Here is an 18171-nt window from a genome sequence, read left to right as displayed (position 1 = left end):
AAGAACACAATGTTGTTCCAGGAAGATGGAGCACCGTGTTACACTGCTAGAAACACTCAAAAGTGGCAGAAAGAAAATGCTATCCAGAAGTTGCCCTGGTCAAGCCAATCTCCTGATATGAACCCCATCGAAAACCTCTGGGCCATACTCGACCGGCAAGTCAAGAAACAACAACAACAAAAACAACTTCGAAGAGCGATATACTCCAAGTTTTGAAACAAGAGTGGGCGAGAATCCCACAATCTAAAATTTAAAATTGACGAGATGATTCTCACGATGCCCCAAAGGATCAACGAACTCCACGAAGCGAAAGGAAGATCTACTAGATATTAATTAAATTATAAATATATCAATTCATGTGAATATGACTGAAAATTTTCATTTTTTTCTGAAAAGGTGGTGGGTGGTGTCTATTTACTTTTGACCACGCTGTGTAGATACGTAGAGAGATGAACAATATAACTTAGAACAATTTCAAATTATTTACTCTCCCACTCCCCAACCCCCAAATCTATTCTATTACGTGTTCAAGCGTTTGAGTTTCGTATAATATTAATGTTCTAAATATAGTCTCTTATTACATTTGAGAGTTGTATGGAATAATTTTTGTTTCCTGAATGCCTAACTAAGTTTAAAATTTACATTATTAAAAGTTGTTTCCTGAATGCCTAACTAAGTTTAAAATTTACATTATTAAAAGTTGTTTCCTGAATGCCTAACTAAGTTTAAAATTTACATTATTAAAAGTGGTCGACAGAGCTCAGATGGCCCATTGTATAGCTTTGTGCTTAACAACAATCAAACAAACAACCGATATTGTTAATATATTTGAGCTATCACTAAATGTTTTTGGCTTTTATTGTAGAGGGCTAATTTAACACGAAAACAGAAACTTAAAATATATATGTGACTTATTTGCGACTATTCCAAACTTAAACTCCTACCTTAGAATAGATAGCCACTGATTTTTTCTTATTTGTTAGTTTGTATTTCATCTGAGAACAAGTAACTGGTCCGGACTGGTTCAACATCTCTTGTAGAGATGTTTATTAATAGAAACGAAAACGTAAACAGATTTTATTGGTGTTTTTCCTAACGTTGTTTTATTATGTAGCTGGACCATTAAAAATGAGCAGTACGTAAGGATGATGTATTGCTTATAGTTATCAGTACTCACGTAGGATAAGGGCATGTACTGCTTATATTTATCAGTACTCACGTAGGATAAGGGCATGTATTGCTTATATTTATCAGTACTCACGTTGGATAAGGGCGTGTATTGCTTATATTTATCAGTACTCACGTAGGATAAGGGCATGTACTGCTTATATTTATCAGTACTCACGTAGGATAAGGGCGTGTATTGCTTATATTTATCAGTACTCACGTAGGATATGGGCATGTATTGCTTATATTTATCAGTACTCACGTAGGATAAGGGCATGTATTGCTTATATTTATCAGTACTCACGTAGGATAAGGGCATGTATTGCTTATATTTATCAGTACTTACGTAGGAAAAGGGCATGTATTGCTTATATTGAACAGTATTGTAGTGCAATATAGTAAATGGCACTGAATGTATTAAGTTTTTTTCAGATTATCATTTACTTTTAATCGATAACTCATTGAAATAGAACCAAGTGAATTTTAGTGACCTCGATTATTTAAGTAGTTCTTTTGCTAACAATTTCGGCAGTTATTAATACGATGTTTTCAATACATTTCTCAGAATGTACACACGAAGTTATCTTCTTCTTTTTTCTGTCGACAGCGGAAACGCATCGTGAGATCCAGATCAACAGCAGCATCCAAACTTCATCGCGCGCTATCTGGTAAATCCAAAGAAAACTTAAGCGAAACGTAAGTTTCGAGACTTTCTTACATAACTTTTTATTATTCTTAACCAGATACAATTCATCGTAGAGAAATGTATTTTTTGCAATGTGTCTCATTTTAATAGCTTCGACAGGTCCTTTTCTAAGTTCTCTAAACAGTTATCAAAACCCGAAGAAAGATAATAACATTTATTACAAATGTATTGATATCCTGAACGGGTTATATTGTTTAACACTGATAAGAGTTTGTTTATACACTACTGCGTCTTACAGTGATTTTCATCTTCTGTATCACGGTAACTGAAATCAAGTAGATCTCCTAGTTATAGTAGTTCCATATAAATACTTCAATCAGTTTCCTCGTTTGGAAGTAGCTATATCCTTAAAGTTAGATTACAGTTTAAATCGCTCTAGCTTCGGTCATCTGTTTCCTTCTTAAAGAACATTAACGCTTGAGAATGTTCAATACCTTCAGAGGTTCGTTTCTTCAATTCTTGAGATAACCCTCATGTAATATAGATCACAGAATAACAAAATAATCGATTTGAATAAAATGGCATTATTTTTAGTCATAGTTAAAATAATGCTAAATACCATTTTTAACAATTTGTTGTAAATTATTACGAAATTCAAACTGCTTTACATTACAGTAGAGTTAGCGTGAAATAGAATGGTTGTCTGAGATGCCAAACTACGGGAAAGCGAAATCGTTGTCTGAAGTGTAGTTGTAGGACTAGTGTAAAATGAAACTATTGTCTGAAGTGTCGTAGAAGAGCTAGTGTGAAATGAAACCATTGAAATTTTATGCAGTATGAGATGCCTTACTAGTAGTTAAATGTGAAATAAAACTACTGTAAAGTGTCATAGTGTGTTAAAGTAAATATTACTGTTTCACGTGTCACATTATAAGCGGTGTAAAACTATTATTATTTGAAGTTGGCATTGTGTGAAATACAAACCATGGTCCACGCAGTGCTAAATATCAAGTCCATGTATTACAGTAAACTTGGGATAACAAACAACATAACATTCCTGTTTCTATGAAACAAACCAAGTGAAATCATGTTTATGCTGTACTAGCGTTATTTTGAGATACAGTCACTGGTTAAGTGTTCGTGTGATGTAAAAAAACATTCTGAGACACCGTATAGGAGCTATAGTGAAATGAGACCATTGTTTAAAGTGTTATTTGTAAAACACGTATCTCAAAGAAAAAAAATCACGAATTTAATCTGTTGAAGCTAACTAGTATAAGTATGTGTTGTGCATTGTGACGTAACACAAAAATATGCTTTATTAGAGGGACTGCTTTAAAACACTCGCAAAATGTCAGATGCGTGTTTATTTATATTCAGTGACGTAAGAGGTACAACCTTTTTTTATATTATTATTATGCTAAAGTTGGCATAGGGAGATCAGGGTTTTTAAGTACACTTAGTCGTTTCTGTTCATATCTCAAAGCATTTTTAAAAAGAAATTTACTGATACTTTTTTGTTATTTTCCGGCAAACCATTACGTTCATGTCAGTTAATGTAACGCATCTTTTTTGTAGCATTAAATAAAAACGCTGAAAATTCAAAATGTTCGAACTGCAATTAAATATCTTGTAAAACTATTTTTCGTTTTGTGTTTGATAAAGCTTGTTAGTAAGAAAACTAACTACAATGGGAAAAAAACAAAACAGAAACAGAGCAGAGAACAGGTTGGAGATACCAAAAAGAAAAATATTGTTCGGAATCGTACATTACAAACTTATCACACGAGGCATCATTGTCAGTAAACACCTACTTTGCCGTCTCACTGCAAGACAATCGACTGTTTTTGCTTTTCCAGTAAGTCATCTTTTCAAGCGTCATCTCTTCGCCTTTCTTAATTAGTGCCGAAGTTTCGTTTCTTGGTCTGTTGGATGGTTACGCAGTTTAGCAGAACGCAACGTAAAAAATTGCCGGCCCTTGACAACGCGTTTCAAGAAACTTGTAATAAAACATTTAAGCATATTACACGATTCTGTCCTGTTTGCTTGCTTATATAGTTATGTGTAATTAATTCACGAACTCGCATTGCTGTACATGGCTTTTAATATACGCACACACGAACACAAAATCGGATACTGTAAGATCGTGTAGGTGACAACCAAACCGAATCAGTTACAGGGTAATTCTTAAATAGAGACTGTCGTTTATAGTCAGTCGCTGAATAGTATGATTTTATGTACAGCACCTTCTATTGATCAGGTATCAGAGAAAAATTGTTACATCTCATGTTACACATACATCAAACAGGAGTATTTTGATTTCACTGCTCGTTGTACAATCTGGAACAACACAAGTTTTTTTTACCGCCAGATCCTTCTACTGACATAGGTTATGACTGCTTGTAAAATGTCCTTGCTTTCATTACGTTACTGTTTAATTATTGGTGTAACATGAAACTAAAAACTGGGTTACAAGTGGCTTAACCGTATAATTGGATACATTAATTTTTCTTAACGGTATCCGTTTTGGGTTATAAACATAGATGACTAATTTCAATATAGAAAATACATAGCTAAGTGGACAGATTAATAAGTACATTTGTAATATGTAGACAGATGTGAGAATGAGTTAAATAGTTCTAAAGTCCTGTGTTGCCACAGGACACGGGTTGGCCCTGTAATAACGATCCGTATTTCAGAACTGGTGATCCGGGTTCGAAATGAAAGAATAGGATATTCTAGCTTTCGGATTCAGTGACTCGAATAGCAGCTGATCACATACAACATTCAGAACGACCCATGAGAAACTTTAACCGGAAGCCGCTTCACGTACTTGTTCGCACCACCTAGTGGAAGATATTAAATAATTTAATTGAATGTGTTTGGAATATAAAAAAGTGGTTTTTCTTTACAGAAGAGCACTAGGCGTAAAACACCCAATTTTTATAGGTACAATAACCTAAGTACGTGTGTGTATGTATATAGTATGCCGTGACACAATAAGTTGTGTATTCCGGAATTAGTATTTCAATACAGGATTACTTTCTGTAGACTGGTCAGAATAACTTAACAAAGACTTGTTACACCAACAATGTACATGGTGTTGACGTCTCTGGACACAGCCATCATGTGTTTGTGTGTGTACATATTAGTTTCCAATGCACCTGTGCACATTTATTTCGGTTAGTTATATCTGTGGAAGTGAAATAAAAACGAACGTGCAGGAAAAACAAAGTTATTCTGTATCGTGCAATGCTGTGTGTATCTGCATTAATCAAAGATTAATGCAACAAATTTTCTGTTGATATCAGACAACCATTAGGGTTAAACGTACAGTACTCTGTGACGAGCAGTTATGATTAACAAAGTAATTTAAATATGTTTTCTTCAAAACGCTTAATGTTTATACAGTTATTACTCCCCCCCCATGTGGATGAGCTTATGACGCTAAAATTTGGTCGATACGACTCAGATAGCCGATTGTATAGCTTTGAGCTTGAATAACAACAAATAAATGAAAGTTCGGCGTCAACACTTTATTATATATTTATGTATATAACCACATGTAACTTTTCTATATTTGATAAAGTATTAACAAAAATGTGTGTATTTTCACAGGAAACCTAGTCAAAGAAGGCCCAATGGACCTCTCAGGAACAAGTCCTGTACTCGAACCTTTATTATGGAAAGCCCTGTACTTTTCACCATGGTATGTATACTAATTCTAAGAACTTATGAGTAAAAGCAAATAAGAATATATAATAATATGTGAACTACTCTAAATATTCAGTGACGACATTGCCTTTCGCTCAATACCAAAGCTCATATGACAAACACAGTAGTGGCACTGATAATATATCATCAGTTTCATGAGCAACAACAACTGTTATGGTGTGAAATCAATTGTAATTATTATAAATTTTATTTAAATTATTTACAAATAGAATTAGGGTAAGAATGAAGAAGATTGTGTATCTGTAGAGGGTCTTTTACTATATATTGATTAATACTGTGCTTTTTGATTGTGCTGTTATCATGTGTGTGTGTATATATATATATATATATATATATATATATATTAGTTAACTACTTAATTTTAATTTAAGTAAAATTTAAATTTTTAAAAATTTATTTTTTCCCATGTACTGGGTCTCCTCACGCCCTACTTTTATCAACAAACTGATATTCAAACATTGAAAGCAGAGAACATCTCACATCACGGGAAGTCGTACGAAAAACATGATTGGCTCATAGTGTTAAAAGGCACTGCTAACATAAATAAGTTGGCTGTATGCTGAAGTGATAGAACAACGAAATCCGAAATGTGTAAGTTGTTTTAATAAAACTCTGCATACCACTTCATTTTCGAACGAGAGAGAATTGGTTATTTCACACCTAGATCTCTTGTTGATTTCACACCCAGGTCTCTTGTTGATTATGGACATATAAGATTTGTTGAAATAAAAAATTGTAATTTTTCTCTATCTTGATCATATTCACATTTGTTGTTGTTGTTGTTTTTTTTTTGGGGGGGTCACTATTTTGCACGTGAGAAAATATTTATTGTATCTTATGTAAACACTTTTTATGTTGGTGCACCAAATGAAGGCCCAGTGTTTATTTGTATGTTTAGTTTTTTTCAAACAGCATAGAATTATCAAATCTCCTCCGAACAGGTCGCCAGCTTTTTATCCAATCTTTACAACGCTGAAATCAGGGGTTCGATTCCCCTCGCTGAACACAGCAGATAGCCAGATGTGGCTTTGCTATAACAAAACACCCACTCTCCGATCTTAGTACAGCTGTCAAATCAATAGAATCAACTTATTCGCGACTTTTTACAATAAATTCCAGTCACGGGGTTCAGCTTTACCCTTCGAACAAGATAAGGGTGTGGGGCACGATAGCTGACTAACATTTAGTTATTCAAGCTTTTTCTTTTGTGTGCGTGTGTGTTCATATGATTAAGTCGTATGTACTTATAAAACTGTACCGCCAATTAAAATATTGTTTGTTTGTTTTTGGTTGATATAGAATTAGAAGCAAAAAGTTGGGATAAATATACCTGAAACGATTATTTTCCATTTCGGTTCAGTGTTTGTGTTTAGCATCTAAACCTTAGACATACTGTGTAATCGTTCTTTGATTTACAGTTTCTTGATTTTGAGCTCAACCTTTTTATCGAAAATCATCACTCTTGACAGCATCGTTCAACCAGTTGTAGTGTTTGTTAATAGGCGGTGCAAACATATAATATCACTAATTTCTAAAGTAAGTTTCTTTGATAGAAACTTCCGGAGTTAGCCTCTTTGCTGTAAATTGATACTGCTGTTAAAGAAATTAATTAATTCATCGCATCCTGGTAGACTTGACTATGTATCGCTGGTTCATGTAAAATTGTTGAAGTTGAAATAACTGTTAATTTGACCCACCCATAACTAGCTTACAATACACATTTTAATCAGATATATTCAGGTGTTCGAAGGGTCGTAACCATGTACTAATCCTTTGGCAAACGGCTATCTCATAAAAGCTTAGACCAGTTTGCCCCTGTGTCTGTGTCCACTCCTTAGAATGTGGCAAGCCCATCTTAAGAGGTGACACAGACCTTAAATGATTTATTTTGAATTGTTGGTGAAGTAGGTAACCAAATGATTATGTGATTTCACACTTGGAACCTTTGATTTTAAAGTGCAGCATCGTACCTCGTTGTCCTTGTTTGGTGTAAATATTTTGTAAAGTCTTTAAAGTCGCTCTAGTCCAAACAACCAGTTTGAGTACAAATAATATGAATCCGGCCGGTTGGTAAACAACGCTGTTTTTGTTAATAAAATATTTTGTTTATTCGTTCACTTATGCTTGTTTTCCCTGTGATATCCATGTTCGATTTGTTTTCTGTATAACACTTCCGGAACGTGCGTTTTGTGGATACTTTTGGCAAACTGTTGGATATCAGTTTACCCAAATGCCACAAAGTGATGGTGATGTCAAAGACATTGTTTATTCTAATCTCGTGTTCCAATGTAAACTTTATTCCGTTAGTTCTTGTATGGCCAGGTGGTTACGGCACTCGACTCGCAATCTGAGGGTCGCGGGTTCGAATCCCCGCCACACCAAACATGCTCGCCCTTTCAGCCGTGGGGGCGTTATAATGTGACGGTCAATCCCACTATTCGTTGGTAAAAGAGTAGCCCAAGAGTGGTGATGACTAGCTGCCTTCCCTCTAGTATTTCACTGCTAAATTAGGGACGGCTAGCGCAGATAGCCCTCGTATAGCTTTGCGCGAAATTAAAAACAAACAAACAAACTAATTTTAAATATCTTATTCTGAGGTATAATGGACTAATTCTGGACACCAAATTTCTTTTGGCATGAGTCTTATATATTACCAACCTAACAATGGTGTGTGCAGAGGGTTTACATCGTGTAAAAAAAAAAAAAACCTGCCTAATTATCAAGGTCACATGTTCCAATACCTTCTCCGTTTTTCATTCTACCTCGTGAGAAATGACTTAGAATAGCACGTCACTGTTCGATTATCTTGTTTTCCAGTTACGTTTGTTTCTACCATATCTGATATACGTAATTTAAAATGAATTATCCCATCATATTCGACTCTGATAACAAATGGTTAAAAACAGGGGGAAGTGATTAAAGTTAAAAAAACGACGTTTCAGCAAGTTAACGTGTTATTATCAGCTGGCTACAAAACCTCGGCGTTTATTGTTGAAAAGCTTATTATTTCTTATTACAAAAACCTTATTAATTTTTCTTTTACAGACTTTATAGGAAATTTTGAAGAATCTCAATATTTAACTACGTATATAGATCAAATATAACACTTTTGAGCAAAAGAGTACTGATTTTTACTTGGTTTGTAGTTAAGCACAAAGATACACGATTGGCTATCTGTGCTCTTCTCACCACGGGTATCGAAACCCGGTTTCTGGCATCGTAAGTCCGCACACATACCGCTGTGTCACTGTGGGGGAGGGATGTTTTCTTGTAAATAAATTGTTTTAAACTGACTTCGTTACTGTGATTTGTAGCATTTCGTGTTTTAGTGTTGAAACACGACATATTAGGAACACGTTAAAACCGTGAGAGTTTTTCGTTCGGACCAATTTTCATACCTTAGCTAGTCGAGAATTGAATGAATTGAAATTCTTTTATTAAGCTTATGATTTTATATGAACACAATGTACGTGTATTTACACTATTGAATTCCTTTCTACCAGTGCTTGGTACTGTTTGTTGTCTTTTAAGTTTCTCTAGTTTCGAATACCATGTCGATCTTTGTTCATTTATTCTGTTGTAGTTCTTCTTTTCGTTACTAGAGGGTGTATTGAGAGTTGTAAAAATGAATGTGGATAAACTTGGTACAGTTACAGAACAATTTCACATTCTTCAAGAATAGGAACAACCTCTCATCTTCATGATCAGATGGAAAACGAATGTTTACTTTATAAACATTTTGGGCTTAGACCAGGGAGTCTTTGTTTTATTTAATACATCCAAGTTCCCACAATAAAATTAACCTAGACATTTATGTAGCAAGCTGAAGAATCAACCATAGTACAAACATTTCAGATGGACATTGTTAATAAATGCAGCACCCTTGTATATTTATGTACAATCTATGCACGAAAAGAGTTGTGTATTATTAACAACCTTTATATGTGTGCTTACCTTACATCTTCTTAAAACGGGACTAGGCATGACCCAAGAGGTAACACACCCACGTTTTAAATCCGAAAGTTCATGGTTTATGTCCCGTTACCGCAGAAATGCACTCAGCACTTTTGGGAAATACATGTGTTATAAGAGTGACAGTCAAATCCATTTGGTCAGACAAGAGCTATCTTTCCCCCTGCCTTTTAAATTCATAATAAGGGACGGCCACGCGCAGATAGTCCTTGTGTTGCTTTGCATGAAAATTCTAAACCAAAAAATCTTTCTAAATGAAAACCCAATTCATCGAGTTATGTTTTAAGCCGTTCAAATATCTAAAATTAAATGGTCGGAAAATAAATTTACAAATCAACCTACCACTCGGATATTAGCAAATGTTCAAATGATGTATCATGTAGATAATCAATTTAATGTAGCAGTTAATACATGTAATATGTTTGAGACATTAGAAAGTAATGTATGTACTTCAAATTAAAGAGTTGCGACAGCTTTCCAACACTGTAAGTTATCGTTAAAACTGATTACTTGTGTTTGGTAAAAGACACGTACACATGAATTACAGATCACCACTACAGAGGTAATGATGAGGAATAGATTCCCCTGCAATCGATATAATTACAGATCATCACTATAGAAGTAATGATGAGGAATAGATTCCCCTGCAACCGACATAATTACAGATCATCACTACAGAGGTAATGATGAGGAATAGATTCCCCTGCAACCGACATAATTACAGATCATCACTACAGATGTAATGATGAGGAATAGATTCCCCTAAAAGCGACATAATTACAGATCATCACTACAGAGGTAATGATGAGGAATATATTCCCTTGCCACCGACATAATTACAGATCATCACTACAGAAGTAATGATGAGGAATAGATTCCCCTGCAAGCGACATAATTACAGATCATCACTACAGAGGTAATGATGAGGAATAGATTCCCCTGCAAGCGACATAATTACAGATCATCACTACAGAGGTAATGATGAGGAATAGATTCCCCTGCAACCGATATAATTATAGATCATCACTACAGAAGTAATGATGAGGAATAGATTCCCCTGCAACCGACATAATTCAGTACTAAGTGGCAAATTGAAGAATAAACTGGGCCTAACATTTCCTCCTCGCCGAAATTCACAATCTTGGTATACAGATAAATGCCTACTGTATTGTTTGTTGGAAAGCTGTTAATGAGTATCTGATAAAGTTCCACCTGTTTTTGTGTAAAGCTTTTCTTTTTGAAGTCAAATGACCTGAAGATTGAAAAACGTACCAATAAGGCCTTAAAAATTTGTGAGAGCTAACTTGTTGAACGGTTGGACTCAGTGATCTTCTGTTACATTGATTTGATTGTTTTTACTTGTGTTCTTCTGAACATCTCAAATGTGCGAAAGATTTAACTAATGTTTATCATAAACAGATTTTTCATTATTTGTTCTCTTTATTTTCCAGGGTGTCCAGAAGCAAGAAAGACACATGTTTCTGTTCAACGATATATTGTTGATAGCCAAGCCAAGGTAAAACACTATACTATTTTTCAAGCCAAGGTAAAAACACTATACTATTTTTCAAGCCAAGGTAAAAACAATGTACTATTTTCCAAGTCAAGGTAAAACACTATACTATTTTCCAAGCCAAGGTAAAACACTATATTATTTTCCAAGCCAAGGTAAAACACTATATTATTTTCCAAGCCAAGGTAAAACACTATATTATTTTCCAAGCCAAGGTAAAACACTATACTATTTTTCAAGCCAAGGTAAAAACACTAAACTATTTATTGATACAATCATTCCTTTAAAAATATAAAAGAGGATCTCTTAGAGCACATGGCACATTTATCTAAAAGATCTTTTCTCCAGAAAACAAAAAGCTTTAAACTGCAGTTATCACATTTTAGGAATCTTAAAAATTCTTAAAGCAAAACATTATTTTATTCACTCTGATCCCTGACTTTAAACCATTAAGACGTTTTGCTTCATGTTTCTAGTTTTACACAATTAGAAAAATAATTTGAAGTCCGATTCAGAACACTTTTGTGATGCAACTGTTAAATATATATAAAACTTTCAAGACAAAATGGAGCTTTTTTTGTTCATTATATTTTTTTTAGAATTGCGATAAACGTGAACGTTAGGTAAAGAATAAATACATATATTGTTGCCATATATTTACATATATATACATATATAATTATATATATACATATAACCAATTATCCTTTAATATAATCAGAACTTGCAATAAAGCTTTGATAAAACAAAAACACATAATATATTAAATTATATCAAGCACACACTCGGCCTATGATATGTTGTGGTTTCGCAAACTCTTTTCTCGTTTGTCACTTTGAATTAAAATAATTGAATTTGAAGTGTTTCCAACTGTTTATGAATCAACGCAGGCTGTTGCGGGTTGGCTACAAGTCTCAAAGTGTTCTTAGCAGAATGTGGGATTGCTTCCAAACCAATAGTACAGTTCCCCAGACACTTGAACAAGGCAGACCATTATTCATAACACAAGCATGTGACTGCTATTTGTAGACTTCAATTTATTATAATCATAAGATACCTGCCCGAGACTGTATATTATATTCGTAACCGCAACTGTACACTGTATAAGATCACAGATGGTTAGAGACTTCGTAAGGCTGATCTCCATGTTAGGCTCCCAATGAGGTACATTCTGCTCACAGTAAAGCACAGTATTGCTTGCCTGCTGTGGCGCTAAGAATATGTTAAATGAGCCAATGTGAAATGGAGTAGTAGTATTTTTACAGGTAAGTTGCGAATTATTCTCTAGCCAGATAACAAGCGTATATTCTTTTGGAGAAAATCTGGAGCCGGATCCATTCCAGGGTATGTGAAGGTGGTGGTAGAAATATGGTGTGAAATAAGCATTTTTGTGCGATCCGACCTCTACATCCTGTGTTAAAGCATCATTAACGCCACATAGTATAAAGGCCACATCGTAAGATCATTTGTGATGCTATATGCTGGGGATATTAGCACTGACTTCAGTCTGATGAATGATCATAACCGCCTCCACCATACTGAACTGGTCGACACATTCCAGAAGAGGGGATTAACCGAACTTCGGTCCCATCAAGCATGTACGGGGTCCTTTTTAAAGACGCGCTGCTCCCCTTAAAGCGGCTCTAAACATAAAATATGTCCAGAAAACAACTCTTTCAGAGAATTGGTCGAAATCTTTATTTTAAGCATGAACCACAAGTGCCAGACTACCACTCCTGTTCGTTACCATATTGAAGTAAATTGTCAGGGACTGTAAAGAGGTTAATCCACCCCTACTAATTATTTTTTTGCGAGCGTAGGCTGACTGACCAATAAGTTACATCTCAGGTCATATGACGGATCACTACAGCCCCTGCTTTGCATAAAAATGAACTAAGGAGGGGATGGCTGACGTTATAATAATGTTTGGGATTGTCATGGATAAGGTATCACACATTTTAATGATCTTTGAATTATTATTAGTGAAATACGCTCTGCAATACACCAAGGTTCTTCACCTATTATAAGGAAAAAATAACGTTTTTGTACATATTTCTTTAAACATAATTTGAAATAGACAATCTTCAAACAAGCTGAAAAGAGTATTTAGTCATTATGCCAGTTAAAATGTTCCAGACGCAAATTTCAATGAAAAATAGGCTAAATGGCCTAATGGAGTAATATGTTAGTTCAGTTATGAATAAAATAATATTAATAAAAGATTCGAAAAACTTTTCTTGTGTCACTGAATTGATTAAGAAAAAAAATAGAGTTTAAGAATTTACTGTTGTTTATGGCTTTTCTGCTTTTTGACTTAAGAATTACGTCATTGTGCTGAGATTATCCTTTTATTAAAGCTATTCAGTGGCTCTATTGATGTGTGCTCATGAAGAAAAAAAACTGGCAGGAACTGATGGATTTCAAACGTTTGTTAACTCCTGCATTCCGTGATATTTTCCCACATGGAGAACAGTTATGTAAGAGCATACATTATAAAAGTTTTACAAATTAATTTCTCATTCTACAGGTCTTCCCATTCGTACAAATTGAAAGAAAAACTCCTGTTGTGTGAGCTGTGGTTGTCAACATGTTTAGCCGATGTTTGCGAGTCGTCTCGAACTTCTGATACGTCGTTCGTTTTGGGCTGGCCAACCACCAATGTCGTGGCAACGTTTAGGTATACACCCAATCAAATACAGTAATAGTCTTACTTTATTATTAATGATATTTCTAGCCATTTTACAGGGTTAGGCTTAGATATTAGAAGTACGACCATAAATTAGAAAGATTTTTTAATGTTGTAGACTTTTATCGTACGAGCAGATAACCTAAACAATATAACATCCAATTGCGAAGAAATTAACGTTTGCGTTTTAAATGTATTTAGTTGTGAGTTTGCTTAAATCAAGAACAATGCGAAATAGCTGATATTTATAAGTAATTAAACAGTTTACCCTATTTTCAATTAAAATATACCTTCTCTACCACAGCGTGTTGAATGACATGGTATTTCACAAGACATTTAAGAAACACGTGTTTGTATTGTAATTTCGATAAACAGATCTGACCAAAACTAGTAGTTTACTTGGGTAACCTTTAAGTCTGCTTTGTTTCGGATGAGTATGTTGTAAATATTTAAACTGAATTACGTTAACAAGTGCACTCTGTACCGTTAATTATTTACTCGATTTTTTTATATTCTTATCTTGTTAAAGACCTCATTCACAGTATTAAAAAATGATCTTGCCTATATATTCAACGAACTTTTCGCTCAATCAGCGCCCATAAAGTACGTGTAAATTTCCTCTGTTTTGGTACAGTAACTTACCTGTAGATAGCGCTACTGTAGTGTATCAGCATACACGTCTGAAGTTTTCTTGACGTTAAGACTTCGTTTGCTATTATTAAACTCAAGTTTTCATGGAACAGTGACAAAAGTGATAAATGTCAACTGTTATTGTTTTGTTTTTTTAATTTTTAATATTTTTGATTTTTCTAAAGCTCTCCTGAGATGAAAGATTTATGGCATTCCAATTTGACACAGTAAGTCTTTTTTTGTGTGTGTGTGAAATTGGCTACCTTGAAGTAATAACTGAAAAATATTTATAAATCATGTTTATAAAATATATAATATCTTTGAAGTTTCTTTAAGTACATACTTTTTAATCATTATTAAAACTTCCCCTGAAGGTAAAATATATGTTAAAGTTGAATAAGTATTGTGTGTATATCTTTGATGAAAACAAAATACACACTTAAAGTTCAAAAACAGTACTAACATAACTATAGTTACAGATATTTTGAACACTTGTAATGTGTTTTTAACAAGAATAACGTCTTGAGGAAATTAACTGTTCTGGAATCAAACCATTCTTACCAATTATGTATCATAGGTAACTCACTAAGATAAAGAGCCCTGTATATGAATATATGAATGTATTTTGTTTTATGATATATAATTATTCGCGCTTATAGGTAATCAGGCTGGTTATTTATATAATTGCATGAAATAACAAACCAAGTAAAATAAGAATAATTACGATGATATTTAAGAAGTTTTGATTCAATTAAGAACAAAATATTTTCTATATAATTTGGCTGTAATAACACCCAACAAAACCCGACCGTATTACCCTCCTCATGGATTTTAAAATCCATGAGGAGGGTAATACGGTCGGGTTTGTTGGGTGTTATTACAGCCAAATTATATAGAAAATTAGTTCACTCGTGTTGTGAAACAGCTAAAGATACATGCTTTGTTTTCTAGTTTAAGGCGCACAATGAAAACAGGACATTTTTGCGTAATAAAAGCTTATTTTTCCAGGATTATAAACAAAGTGAAAAAATCTGAAACGGGAGTCGCTACACTTAAAGTGTCATACTGGAACCAGGAAGCAAAAAAAGATTTTGTAAGTATGATTTTGAGAGTTAAGAAAAAAAAACGTTATTGCCATCTGTTGACAGTATTGTGAAATCTTAAAAGTAACCATTTATGAAAGTAGAGACACTGAAACCCTTTTGAGTTTAAAATGTTTATTTTCAGTTCTGGTTTATTACCATTTAAAAGTGGATTTTACAGAAAGAACTGATTATTTACTGAGTCCACATAACGATGGTTTCAAGTTTCATAAGTTTTGAAATACCCCCCCCACACACACGTTAAATAACTTGGATCAGCCATTCCCACTTTCGACCACTGCGTACAACGTACCTCCAGGATGCTTATGTAGGGTACAACCATTTGTCCCACATATGACTAACATGCGAATTATACAATAAGATTTGACATGTAATGTAAACTTTGTTGCAATGTTGAAGTATTTAAGGCTACTACTGTATTGCGCAAATTTATAAAAATGATACGATTGTTTCGATACATCGTCCGATACGATATGATTTATGTATCTTCACGAAATTTGGCAGGTTTTCAGTAAACATTACAAGTCTTTTGTAAAGAAAAATATCAGAATTTCTAATAAAGTATTTTTGCTAAAAATTAATGACTGAATAAAGGAAGATGAGTATTGAGTACTACATGTTGTCTTCACTTCTTTTATCAAAAATATTACATGCAAAGTAATGTAACAAAATAGACAGACAGATATAAACTTTTTATGTTATTTCACTTCTCTTGCCAACTGTCATTCGGTTGATCAAACCTGATAATTTGAAAAAGCACTGTAAAGTGTGAAGTACTTAAATAAGACAATGTTAGTGATACAGATAATAACTTACAGACAAGACTCTCAAACTTTGTAAAAAACCGTCAGTAAAACTTCTGTATCGTATCGACCACTATGATGAGACACAGGTCCTAGATAATAGCAGTAACGAGAAAATATTTCAGTTATAGTTTGTGACTTTTAAATCATGTATGCTGTTTTCTCCGCAATTACTTTCATCATATTTTCTTGTATATCTAAATTTAATCTTATGTAAATTGAAATTTACAAAGATTTGAATATAATTATTTTTCACTCAACAGACTTTCCAACGGCACATCGAGGGAAAAATGGGGCATAATAATAGACTAGGGTAACAGGGTGTAACGACATTTTATTAAAAATATGTAGTAATTAAAGATGTTTTCATCTAAGAGTTCGTGTTGGTTATATTTTCACATATATAATACACATACCAAGGTCTCTCAGTGCAAAAAACTTGCAGAATCCTTCTCTGGTTAGCCAGATTATCACTAATAGTTTCTGTAACAAACGATCAACCTGATCTCTTCTTCTCCCCCAAAATAGGGAACTAGGGGTTTTTCAATAATAAAAAAAAGAGGGCATGAAATTGTATGGAACTAATTGCCGTTGTATGGTCTGTTACAGACACTTGCAGCATTTACCAAAACAGCAACTAACTGTTAAGTACATGCGATAAAGTTTGAGAAATTACAAGGTTTTAGCGAAAAATAATATTACATTTTACTAGTATTATTCATGAATATCAGTACTTTATTATGTGAAAACTTTCTTTTATGGAATTGTTAAATCAATAGGTGGTTCTTTGTTTGCTTTTAACGAGGGTTCTTTGTAGGTGGATTTGGCTGAAGTCCAACTTTTTTTTTATCCTGACTGTTAGACAAACGTAAGTGTGCAAAAAAAGTTGATCTACAGTCAGTTTTATTCAGTCAGACTTTCGGTTGAAAGCAAACAATGACCACCAGTGACAAAGTTTTCAACTGACTATGATGTCATATTAACATATACAACCATTTTTCAGTACAAGCCTATTAAAGTGACGAACACTCAGACAGCCAATGACTGTATAACAATGATAATGAAGGAACTTGGAGAAGAAGTAAGACCTTTTTTTAATAAATTTTGTTTATATTCGAATGAACGTGATTTCTTTATAGAGTTGTTAGATTTGAAAGCTATTCAGTTTTATAAGTAAAAGAGGTTTTAATTTGTTCTTAGACTTATTTACCGCTACTCCAGAATTAAAACGCTGATCGATAGAGATAAAACTTTCTTAAATCTGAATATTCACCACATTTTGTTTACTTAACATGTTCTAGTTATTTCTTTTACTCAGACATTGAGCCACTTGTTTCTTCAATATATATATATTTATATATAGAAAAGCTTTTTGACACTGACCATTACATTGTTGGGTACAGTTGTTTCGTTAATACCATTACACGTATTTGTTCGATTCTTTTGAAATGGAGATAAAAATCTGTTAAGAATTATTCACTAAATTATTGCTAAATAATGAAATTAAATGAATATTTTCTTTCCCTGTACAAACTTTGACGTGTAACTTGGGAGAAATAAAGTTATAATTTGTAATGCCCCCAGTGGCACAGCGGTATGAATCCGGGTTTCGATACCCGTGGTGGGCAGAGCACGGATAGTTTTTAACTTATATTTTTTTATCCACTTCCACAAAGTTATATATCTTGGAATATCGACTAATACCAACAGAAAATTGGATAATTAAATGATAACACAGGCCTGCGAATTTCAACTTGATAAAAGTTGTTTTGGTTTTAATAACAGATTTTCCATAATTCAGCTACGTAGATTTTGAAAATAATATTATTATTTTTTTTCTATCACGTAAGGATTTTTTACTAAATCGGGAAAATAAAAAACTCTTACTTAGATCAAATTATTATTTCGTTTACCAC

At 33.6% G+C, this 18171-nt stretch overlaps 1 protein-coding gene across 3 annotated transcripts in view; it reads left to right on the top strand.

The window, feature by feature from the left end:
* The window catches only part of LOC106471659, a 92844-nt gene that overhangs the window by 59805 nt on the left and 14868 nt on the right, over positions 1–18171 (top strand). For all 3 annotated transcript variants that reach the window (XM_022401112.1, XM_022401114.1, XM_022401107.1), the window contains 7 exons: positions 1775–1863; positions 5432–5522; positions 10972–11036; positions 13561–13710; positions 14535–14576; positions 15358–15442; positions 17259–17336. In XM_022401112.1, coding sequence (XP_022256820.1) covers positions 1775–1863; positions 5432–5522; positions 10972–11036; positions 13561–13710; positions 14535–14576; positions 15358–15442; positions 17259–17336 — 600 coding nt within the window. The remainder of the gene's footprint in view (positions 1–1774; positions 1864–5431; positions 5523–10971; positions 11037–13560; positions 13711–14534; positions 14577–15357; positions 15443–17258; positions 17337–18171) is intronic.

The sequence above is a fragment of the Limulus polyphemus genome, unplaced genomic scaffold, assembly GCF_000517525.1.
Source record: "Limulus polyphemus unplaced genomic scaffold, Limulus_polyphemus-2.1.2 Scaffold114, whole genome shotgun sequence".
NCBI classification, from domain to species: Eukaryota; Metazoa; Arthropoda; class Merostomata; order Xiphosura; family Limulidae; genus Limulus; species Limulus polyphemus.
This window is presented reverse-complemented; position numbering and strand designations above follow the sequence as displayed.